This window comes from Gobio gobio (genome assembly GCF_949357685.1).
Source record: "Gobio gobio genome assembly, chromosome: 4".
Classification (NCBI taxonomy): Eukaryota; Metazoa; Chordata; class Actinopteri; order Cypriniformes; family Gobionidae; genus Gobio; species Gobio gobio.
The window spans coordinates 65,557,561-65,569,950 of NC_137100.1; the positions used below are offsets into that span (position 1 = coordinate 65,557,561).

The following is a 12,390-nucleotide window of genomic DNA, read 5'->3' on the forward strand; positions in this document are numbered from 1 at the left end:
TTGTTTGTTATCCTCAGAGGATGCAGGGGAAAAAAAAGAGTTTTGTGCTGAAGGCTTTTTTTTTTGTGGGCAATAATTTAAAGATCCTGGAAAGATTTTATTTCAAGGAGCCCAAGAAAGTGAGCCGGTGCAGTGAGGAGTTTAAAAATCAAGGCTAATATGGATTCCTTTCACGCTTCTGTATTTTAGCGCTCCGACCCGGCACACTGCGCATTCGCTCGGGTTTAATTTCAGGGTGGAGACCGGCGCTGGTAAATTGTGGCTGAGCACTGAGGCTAATGGGATGGGATGTTTTTAAGCTCTGACCTGATTGGCCGTCAGTGGCGTGTTGTGAATTTATGAAATGATGAGTTTTTTAGTTCAATGCATATTTATGTTGTATTTTAATTTGAAGTTTACACAGTGCTAATGGAACTGTGCATACTTAACGAAAATGGAAAAATCAAGAAATGACAAGTGGGACACTTTTGGACATTGTGCTCATAATTACGTACTTAATGACATAAAAAGATGTACTTAAGTGAGTCAAAAACATTCTAAAGCTCAGATGATCGCATTTACTACAAATGCAAACCAATATATTTTCATTTCATTGCAATTCATATGCAATTAAGTGTCTATATTCAGTTCACACTTAAGTATATAACGTTAACTCTTTTTTAAAGTTATTTTTCACAAGATCAAACTTAAAATCTGTCAGCACATGCTTCATATGAACTACACTCTAAAAAATGCTGGGTTAAAAATAACCCAAGTTGGGTTGAAATGGACTAACCCAGCAATTGGGTTGTTTTCACCCAGCGGTTGGGTTAAATGATTGCTTATACAACCCAATTGCTGGGTTAAAACAATCCAATCGCTGGGTTAAAACAACCCAATCGCTGGGTTAAAACAATCCAATCGCTGGGTTAAAACAACCCAATCGCTGGGTTAAAACAACCCATCTGCTGGGTTAGTCCATTTTCAACCAAACTTGGGTTATTTTTAACCCAGCATTTTTTAAAGTGTACTTTGTATTGGTATGATGATCTTTTAACACCATTTACATTATACTATCAAAATAAACCAATAATATTTGTTTAGTTTAGGGTCCAATTCTCACTCTTAAGTGCATATCACTAGGATATTGTCTGTTTATTAGTATGTATAAAGCACATATTAATGCCTTATTCTGCATGACCATATTCTACATCCCTTAATCTACCCAACACCTAAACTTAACAACTACTTCACTAACTATTAATAAGCAGTAATTAGGTGTTTATTTATGCAAAAGTTATAGTTAAAAGTGAGAATTGGACCCTGGATCTAAAGTGTGACTGTAGTTTTATAATAAAATGCTATTTATTAAAACAATTGATGCATTTTCTGACCATAAGTCACCATAAATACAGGTGTCATGATGTCGATGGACAGAGAGGCGGAGGTTCATTTTCACTAGTTTGACCCATTCCGGCTGATTTGCAGACTGTTGTGAGCGCGAGAGATGAGCATTATCAAATCTGCAAGGGTAATGAGGCAGTCACAGTGTGACGGAGGCCTGGTCACCTGTGTTTCAGTCTGTATTTCCTCATTCACATTCACAGCACACACACTGAGGGAGGCAAACGAGACGCTGCTCTCTCCGAAAAACATTTACTGCCGGACAGCGGCGCTTTAGAAAAATAAGCGAGCTCATATTTCTGTAATGCCTTGCATATGAACTGATAGTCGGGATATATAATTTGTTTGGAATGGAAATACATGCGCTTTTATGGACTTCAAAACAGAAATGGCCTTTCACTGCCATTATAATGCTTGGAAGAGCCAGGACCTGTTTTATATAACATCCTAGGTGTATATGAAGAATGTCATAATAATAATAATAATTTGTTACATTTATATGGCACTTTTCTAGGCACTCAAATCGCTTTACATGGAAGGGGGGGATCTCCTCAACCACCACCAATGTGCAGGATGATGTGACGGCAGCCATTTTGTGCACCAGCTGATTGGTGGAGAGGAGACTGAAGGATATATATATATATATATATATATATATATGGGGATGATTAGGAGGCCATGATGGACAGAGGCCAATGGGCAAATTCAGCCAGGATGCCGGGGTTACACCCCTACTCTTTATCGAAGGACATCCTGGGATTTTTAATGACCACAGAGAGTCAGGACCTCGGTTTAACGTCTCATCCGAAGGACGGTGCTTGTTACAGTATCGTGTCCCCATCACTATACTGGGGTGTTAGGACCCACACAGACCACAGGGTGAGCGCCCCCTGCTGGCCTCACTAACACCTCTACCAGCAGCATCCTAGTTTTCCCAGTTGGTCTCCCATCCAGGAACTGACCAGGCTCAGCCCTGCTTAGCTTCAGTGGGAAACTAGTTCTAGTCATATACACCAAGGATGACTTGAGGGTGAATAAATCATGGGCTAATTTTGATTTATGGGTGACCTATCCCTTTAATTACAAGTGGGACGTTCTTTTGGACTTTTGCACATACACAGACCATCACAAGTTCACCAGGACACATCAAGTGGGACAACAATGCATCAAATTCTTCTACGAATGATCTGAACTGCTGTCCACATTCATTTGATAGCGGTTACAGATGCCAACAATATTTTTGTAGGCCAACTCATAACTTAACATCAGGTTTCCTCAACTAAAACCCAGTAGGATTTTTCCATTGGATATATTACAGTAAATAAGCTCTGACCAAAAAAAAGTTTGTTTCGTTCATTATGATAATCATTGCAATTGAACACACTGATTACTTAAATATAATCACCAAAAGTAAAAAAGCTAAAGTTAGGCTATAAACAACCATGGTGTCACAACTCATTTCAGGTGTTTAACCAAAAACACATTGACTTCAGGACGATGGAACTGGAAGTTCGAAAATAAGACCGTATTTACAGGTTTTAGGATTCATTCCTGCAGCACTCTATTGATTATTTTGTGGCTATTTATTAAGTCTTAAAGGGATAGTTCACCCAAAAATGAAAGTCATCCGAGGTGTTTATGACATTCTTCTTTCAGACAAATAAAATCAGAGTTATATTACAAAAGTCCAGGCTAATCCAAGCATTAGAATTTGATTCATAGTTGCTCTGTTTTTGAAGTCCATATAAAGTGCATCTGTCCGTCAAATAACTGCTCCACGCGTCTCTGGGGTGTTAATAAAGGCCTTCTGAAGCGAATCGACGCGTTTGTGTAAGAAAAATATTCATATTTAAAACTTTATCAAGCAAACTTTCGGCAGACCGCCTTCCGTGGAAAAGTGTTGAATGTTGAAAGTGAAACTCAAGATGCGTATGTGACGTCATGATGAGCGGACCTGGTAGCGTTAGTCTTCCGATCGGTAGAGGCACTTTCAACAATTTTTCCATAAATTGAACAGGGAAGGAGGGATTTTTTTTTAAATATTGATATTTTTCTTACACAAATGCATCTATTCGCTTCAGAAGGCCTTTATTAACACCTCAGAGCCATGTGGAGCACGTTATTTGATGGACAGATGCACTTTTTATGGACTTCATAAACAGAGCAACTATGAATCCATATAATGTCATATACATATACACCTCGGATGACTTGAGGGTGAGTAAATGATGGGCTAATTTTCATTTTTGGGTGAACTATCCCTTTAAGGGTCAACCTCATCCTTCCCTTCCTTGTGCACTATTTTTGGGAACAGATCGAACACTCACACGTCAATGAAATGTGAGCAATCTATTAGGTCATGAGAGCTTCTGTTTGTGTGTGTCATTGGGTCAGTGCATTGCAAACCTCTGGTGTGGGTTTGTCCTCTCTTCCGGCCGGTGGAGGAGCTGTGCGTAACGTTCTGGAAGTGTGTTATCTCCATAGTGGTGTTGGTCCGAAAACTCTCTTTAAACCTCTGCATCAGGGCCTCTACGCTCTCTTGATCGGGGTCCAGCGCTGAAACACACACACACACATAAACCTGTGAGTCGCAGGAAAACACACACCTCTGCTGAAAGGCGTTAGAGGGCAGCGCATGATTTACAACATGCTGAAAATGCTGAAGTCATGGTTATCTATTCCTGTGTTAAACAAAAAAAAAAAAAGATAAATGAGCGTAAAGGGTGTGAGATGATTTACTCAGTAAACGGTTTGTCCTTAAAAGAGAAATGAGGGCATGTGAGTTATCTCCAGAACTTCATCTATCCTGTCTTTAACACACTCTCCTTCCCTATCTGCTGTCTTATCTCTCCACATCACCTCTTTGCTCTTCTTGTGAACAGGCATGCTTTGATGCACTTTGGAAAGAAGGCTAAAACAATGTGGAATCTGAAAAAGTGCAGGGAAGAGTGTTTCCTCTTCAGCAGTTTGTAAAAGTTTTGTTCTCGCCATGAGAGTAAAAGTTGTGGTGTGCTACGATAATCCTGTTTCCTCGGGTAGATTCAAAATTCTGCCCTAACAATCCTTGAAAAATGTCCGGTCCAAAATAAACTTTTACGTGTATGTGAGGAGCATTGACCGTGTTTGTTGACCCTTTCATTTCAAAACCATATGGCCACTGAGATGCTATAACTTCCAGTGGATGTCAGAATGTGGATGAAGGGATTCGCTTCCATTCGAACACAATAACATCAATGAGGCATCAATAAAGCCTTGCTGTTTGTAGTGAAAGTCCACAAACATAGTCATGCAAGTATACTCTCTTTAAATGCACTTAAGTGGCCTTTTAGTTCCTTAATATTATCTAAAAGTACAGTTTTTTAAATGTATACTATCGTTATGACCACCTCTGCAGAAGAAAATCAAATCCTACTTCATCATCACATCTTTGGCCCCGCCCACTGGAGTGTTAGTGAGATGACGAGGAGAGACGAGTGATACAGGATCACTGCACTAAAAATAACATTACCTTCCAAAGGATCCTAATGCTAGGAATGTGCTTATTTGTTTTCAACTATGTGAATGTCTCAGATGAACATTATTTATTTGTTTTCGGTACATTTCACTGTGGATACTTTGGGAAATCAGTCGCATTTTCGCCGCAGGCTTTGCAAACAGACTTTTATGATATGGACTCGACAGTAATGCCACAACATTTAAGTGACTGTTTTAATTCTAACGCCTGATCTGAGACCAGTGATTTCTGATATGTAATGATTCAAGTGCAGTCAGATGTTCTTTATCTATCAGTAAATCAATCCAGTGACTAAACGCTCAACTTCACATTGTTTCTCTTAGTAGGATGAAAATAATCTGTTATTTAAACTGATTAAATTATATATAGAAAGCGATTAAAGAACGCTCCCTTAACAATCACTGGAGCTGTCCATCAAACAGCATGAGTTTATCAGTGACCGAGTTCTGGACTCTCGCCAAAACTCCCGTTATAATCAACTAATCTCTTATTTACATTTATTTACAACTTCATCGACCACGATGGAGTCGAAATAACCATTCAAGTTCATAATATCTTCAGAAAGCGAAGAAGAAATTGATTGCAACTTCAACACCATCGACTCACAGAACCAAATCAGAAACTTTATGCTTCAACTGCCACGCCCATGCAAGTATCGCCTATTTTGACTAATCAGAGGGTTTGGATAAGCAGTAAAATCCTCCTAATGAGGTGCTTTGAAAATAACAAGCTAATGGTGCTTTTCATGGTTAATGACTCTTTTTCATAGCTTCATTCCACTGTTCTGATCCGGTTTTTAATTCTGTCACTTTCCATCTTACCCATGTATGTGTGATTTGTATGTATGCGTTTCTGTTAGTTTAGTTGTGTTCGTGATTTTGTTAATAAAACTTGTGCACAATACATGTCTGGTTCTGACTCCCTGCCTGCAAACATATTGTCACTTAAATTACCAATTTTGTTACACTCTCTAAGCGCTGTAAATGCTAAGGAATAACTATGTTTCTGTTGCCATGAAAAATACTCTTCACTTAGAATTAATTAATAATCAAAAGTGTTCACAGGATGAACTGATTGATGGATTGTAATGTTAATGTAGCCACATCAAGTTAATCTCATTAACTGATTCTAATATTCATAAGTAATCATAATGAGTTATGAATGAGTATTAACTTTTCCCCTTTGAGCTAACTCGCTAAAGCTATTTAACATGCAAAGACGTTAGCCAATCACAGTGGGTGTTTACACTGAAGTCTCACAGCAGCCAATCACAGCAGTTGGGCGTTTACACTGAAGTCTCACAGCAGCCAATCACAGCAGTGGGCGTTTACACTGAAGTCTCACAGCAGCCAATCACAGCAGTTGGGCGTTTACACTGAAAAATGCCTTTTATTTCTAAATTATGACCATTTTTGATGTAAAAATCATACTAACATTATAAGTGCAAAGGAAACATCAAAAACAAATGCAGTTCATGACCCATTTAAGATTGAAAGCACACTACGAGCGCGCATTGAATATAACTAAGTGTGTTTCTTTTTCACAAGGGCCTGGCGACTGTTTCAATTTGAAAGTGACCGAGTTCATTGATGCACCCTGTTCTACTAAAAACGTTCAGATTGCAAGCCTGTATGTTTATTTTCCAAATCTGTAGATGAAACAGTTAAACCCATAAATCAAAAGGGGGTGAGCATGTACTCTTGGACATACACCTTTATTTTGCATTATTTCAGGTTCATGGATTCACACTATTAAGGTCACGCTATTACCCTTACAATTCGACTAGAACCATGTGATGTTTAGGCCAAATGGAGAGTAACTTCATTTTATTGATTTGCCAAAAATTCCACACAAAGTGCATCCGGCCACCTTCACATGTGGGTGCATTGTAGTTCATGCAGGGTCACGTCAAGATTTGAGCAAATGTTTTTGGCCCCCCGTTTGGAAATCAGCAGCACTTCCAGACGGGGGGCCAAAGGAAAGATAGACAAAGGTGGTGCGATGTTCACAACCCTGCAATGTCTGTGTTGTATTTCCAACTGGCAGTAAATCAGAACGCCTCGGGGGACACCGCTGACCCATCTGAACATGTTCTGGCCCATTTGCACCACAGCAGAGGCATAATATATAAAAATAAACTTCCCTCTTATTGTCTGCTCCAGGAGTGGGAGGAGGTGAAACAGAGAGATGGAGTGGGATGAGATGCCTCAAAAAGTCGCAAACAATTTATCTCCCACCTCCATTACAAAGAGCCATCGCTACTCCCAACGGCCGGTGCTGCATCACAACTTCAATTAACTTGAGATATGTAGAGGGCCGCTCTCTCGGCAGAGGCATAATGGCTCTGGACAGGGGCGATTTCCTCTCCGTACCGCGTGGCTTTATGTTGAAGGCCCCCTGACGGAGAAATTTGCAGATGGATGAGGCCGTGGTCCCTGTGGTGAGCAACTGGTTATTTATTTTGCTGGGTTTCACTGGTGTGTGCCTTCTGTCTAATTAACAGCTGCTTGTTTAATGTGTTGTTTAATGTCACACTCGTGTGTGGATACTGTTTACAAGACACACGATCAGTCTGGAAATCACTGTATATCACGCCTTATACAGAATAAGTCATGGTGTTTCTCTTTTGCATGAGTGTGGAACCGGCCAGCCAAGGGACATAAAGTTGCAGGCATATTTAGGGCCCTAACATACACCCGGCGTAATGCGACTGCGAAACTGACCCCAAAAAAAACTGGTCTAAAGTCAATAGTGCAGTATTTTCTGTCAGGACCAATATTGTCAAAGATGATTGACTATTAGCATACATTATGGTTCTGTTCTGGGCAAGAACTTCCTGCGCATCCATGTAGCCTAGCATGGATAAGAGCAGGGAGAGTAGCGATAACCCCCCTTAGGGTAAACAGAACAGAACAACATAATGTATTGCAGATATATCATTAATGTCAATATTAAATGTACAAAATAATCCGGGAATTTAGTCTGATTCAAAGGGAATCAGAATACCAAATCCTGACTGGACGAGAGGTGGAGCTGGGGATGGAGGAGGGAAAATGAGCTCTGGAGAAACGTGATAGCTGCTGATAGTACTGAAGGAGCTTATATATATGATAGACATTGTATTCCTATAGGTAGACGTGATCAGCTGACAGTCAGCTGATGTGCGCTTGACTAACGTGACCTGCCAGAACTGATGCTACGCTTGATTTTACTTAAAGGGATAGTTTACCCAAAAATGAGTTATATTAAAAATGTTCTGGCTAATCCAAGCATTATAATAGCAGTAATAGTTACTCTGTTTTTGAAGTTCATAAAAAATGCTTCTGTCCGTCAAATAACGTGCACCACGCGACTCTGGGGTGTTAATAAAGGCCTTCTGAAGCGAATCGATGCTTTGTGTAAGAAAAATATCCATATTTAAAAATGAATTAAAATTTTTTCTATGGCTCTGCATCAGCCGTCCCCGCGCCATCACTTCCTGCGAATAAGGTCAAAATACCGGCTGATCATAGATATATACATAGATTCCTCATTAGTGCCTGTGCGGATCGGTCGAATGAGGCATCTACGTATATATATCTTTGATCACGCCAGTATTTTGACCTTATTCGCCGGAAGTTATGACGCTGGGAATACTAGATGACATTCGTCTGATAAGAGGTAAAAAAATAGCATAAATACTGTTGGGTTTCTCGCAGAAACCGATCGTTTCGTGTCTTAAGACATCAATGTGTCGCCACAAGCCACATGGTTTAATAAGGATTCGTATGTCTATGTGTTTTTACTCTCATTGCTCTCATACTCTAAAATATCCCCATTGACATGTATTATACGACTATCACACTGCAACGGTTGGAGTTAAAATCTTCATTTGTGTTCTACTGAAGAAACAAAAACACCTACATCTTGGATGCCCAGGGGGTAAGCAGATAAACATACAAATTTTGTTTTTGGGTGAACTATCCCTTTAAATGGCGTGCTAGTAATATGTGTCTATAGGGGGTGCACAACGCACATACACTCTGCTTATTACACAAACAGGAACACGCAGCAGCACACACACATTTTTAAATATTAAAAATTAAAAAATGAAAGATTATTATTGTGTACATAAATATAAAAATGCATGCATGTCATATTGGGTAGTCATTGCATGTATCTGAATTAGCCTACCTATTTGCAGTAATGACGAGAAAGCAGACGTTTTTGGACGAGCAGATCCGTTTCCTCACTAGAGAAGCGTTTCGTTTTCCCGCTTGCAAATACTGTCACGTAAATAGCGAATCCGCCATGGTGTGAGTGCAACTGGCTTTTAAAGGGAATGGGAGATGAGACTCTGATTGGTTTATTGCACATTACGCCCAAAACACACCCATGACTCATTAAGAGACGAGGGACAATCCTTTTGGACCATGCGCCTAGCGGGCAGACCGCTTCCTGTCGTTAAACTAGCAAAAGTGGATTCGGACACACACTAAGGCCGTGTGTCCAACAAAGCGTTTTTAGAACGCCATGAGCGTAACGAGGCACTGAGCGAGTATTTCATTTGCCGTTTTTTACCGGTCGCCGAGAGTTGAAGAATGTTCAACTTTGAGTAAAACGCAGCGCTCATCACTGTCACTTTTCACCCAGCCGTCCAATCACAGTGGAGGAGGGGCGGGACAAATACAACAGACCAATCGCCACATTCTGCTTGTACAACATCGACAGATGAAAACAATAAACATTAATAACTGTGCTGTCGGTACTGGAGAAATTAAGAAAATACACTTGCTATTTATTGTTGATATATAGACGTTATCTTGCAAATTCTATATCTGTCAGCCGTTTCTATATTATGAGATAATATTTTAAGAGAACTAGAGAAAGCCAAGAGAACTAAACAAAAGTTTAGTCTGGTTACACTTTATGGCTATTGTATTGATATTAATTGATATTAATATTAAAAAATTTTTCGAAGTTGTTGCTCAAAGTAGTAATTTGCCAACAAATACGTGAGAAAATTATTGAAATGTTTAAAAACAATGTTCCTCAAAGAAAGATAGGAAGAGATTTGGATATTTCACATTCAACAGTGCATAACATAATTAAAAGATTCAAGGAATCTGGAGGAATTTCAGTGCGTAAAGGACAAGGGCGCAAGCCTAAGCTGAACAACCGTGATCTCCGATCCCTCAGGCGGCACCGCATCAAGAATCGTCATTCATCTAGAAGCCATATCACCACATGGGCTCAAGACTACTTTGGCAAACCTTTGTCAAGTACCACAATACGTAGTTACATCCACAAATGCCAGTTAAAACTGTCCTGTGCCAAAAGGAAGCCCTATGTTAACAGTGTCCAGAAGCGCCGTCGACTTCTCTGGGCTCGGAGGCATCTGGGATGGACCATCACACAGTGGAAACGTGTACTGTGGTCAGATGAATCAGTATTTGGTTTTTTTTTTGGCCGTGTGCTCCGAACCAAAGAAGAAAAGGATCATCCAGACTGTTACCAGCAACAAGTCCAAAACCCAGGGTCTGTCATGGTATGGGGTTGTGTCAGTGCCCTTGGCAAAGGTAACTTAAACTTCTGTGAAGGCACCATTAATGCTGAAAAGTACATAGAGATTTTGGAGCATAATATGCTGCCTTCAAGAAGACATCTTTTCCAGGGACGTCCATGCATATTTCAACAAGACAATGCAAAACCACATTCTGCACACATTACAAAGTCCTGGCTGCGGAGGAAGAGGGTTCGGGTACTTGACTGGCCTGCCTCAGTCCCGACCTGTCTCCAATAGAGAATGTGTGGAAGACCCCGTACTGTTGCCCACCTTAAGACTTGTTTGCAGGAAGAATGGGACAAAATTACACCTGAAACACTTCATCACTCTGTGTCTTCAGTCCCTAAACGTCTTTTAAGTGTTGTAAAAAAGGAATGGCAACATTACAAAGTGGTAAATGCTTTACTGTGCCAACTTTTTGCAGGTCTGAATGACAGGAAAGGATGCATATTTACAAATGACATGAAGTTGATCAGACAAAACATGAAATATTTTGTGTTCATATTGTCTGCAATGAAATACAAGTCAAAGTAAATTTAGAAATCACTTCTTTTTTTATTTATTTGCGTTTTCCATACTGTCCCAACTTTTTCTGATTTGGAGTTGTAGTAACACATCTGTGGATATTCCAGATAATAACAAGCAAAGAGTCTCAACTGAAAAAAAAAACACGCCTAGCGTTTTCAGCTGGATAAAAACGCTTTGGTGGACACGCGGCCTACGTGCACCTGCGCCATGAGCTTCAGACCATGTGCTCAGATCAATAAAACAGGGCCCATTGGGATATTATAAATATTAACATCATGGTTTTCTGTGGAGCTGCTTTGAAACAATGCGTATTGTGAAAATGGCTGTATAAATGCATTTTACTTGACTTTAAATCGTCTGGATATGGCCAGGGTCTCTCCTTCAGAGTCTAATGGGATGTTTTCACCTGTTTATTGTTTACCAGGCAAAAGTAATAAGGAATATTGCGAAGAAAAATCTCAAAAAGTTGTACCGTACCATTGATGTGTAAAGCACAAATGGTGTAGGATGAGTTACGCATTGAAGTTGGATAGATTTAGATGGAGGAACACAAGAAAAACAACAAACGGTGCTAATATACACACACAATGTGGTGTAATACTACAAAAAAATATATAATCATAACCTTTATCTCCATAACAAAATTCCATGCGATTCATGATTCACGATTCAGTGATTCATCTTTTATAAATCGATAAAATATTAATGTCTGTGACGCTGTGAGCACAGAGACTGTTGTGTAGACTGTAAGTATTTAAAATGTGTGATGTTTAATATGAATAAATAGCGCTCATAAACGGCCGTCGAAGGCATTCTCAAGTGAAACGAGTTGAGGCTTGGACTCAGAAACGGCGTTCCTTACGTCACAACTTAACAAGCGGATAAAGTGATTCTAAATGGGAATCAATGGAACTCTTAACATCTGTTTCCAAACATTGTAAAACAAAAACAACAGCACCTAACAGCCGCTCTGCTGTGAACCGCATGTGCTCTTTTATCTGTGTAGCACAGAGGTAGACTTTGAGTCAGATGATGTTTTTCCACTGTGGACTCACAACAAAGACAACATGCCTTCATTCAGTTTAAATGTGCTCTGTCAGTGTCGATGCTGCTGAACTCTCATTGGACTAATCTCTCACTAAGGCTTAAAGGATTAGTTCACTTTTAAATACAATTTTGCTGATAATTTACTCACCCCCATGTCATCCAAGATGTCCATGTCTTTCTTTCTTCAGTCGAAAGGAAATTAAAAAACATTCCAGGATTGTTCTCCATATAATGGACTTCAATGGGCACCAAACGGTTCAAGGTCCAAATGACAGTTTCAGTGCAGCTTCAAAGGGCTTTAAACGATACCAGACGATGAATAAGGGTCTTATCTAGCAAAACGATCAGTTTCTGCAAGATATTATTTTACCTC

The 12,390-nt window shown here is 39.8% G+C and overlaps 1 protein-coding gene across 1 annotated transcript in view; it reads right to left on the bottom strand.

Moving 5' to 3' along the window:
• The window catches only part of astn2 (astrotactin 2), a 512,045-nt gene that overhangs the window by 418,050 nt on the left and 81,605 nt on the right, over positions 1 to 12,390 (bottom strand). The window contains exon 3 of the mRNA XM_079815958.1: positions 3,790 to 3,939. Coding sequence (XP_079672084.1) covers positions 3,790 to 3,939 — 150 coding nt within the window. The remainder of the gene's footprint in view (positions 1 to 3,789; positions 3,940 to 12,390) is intronic.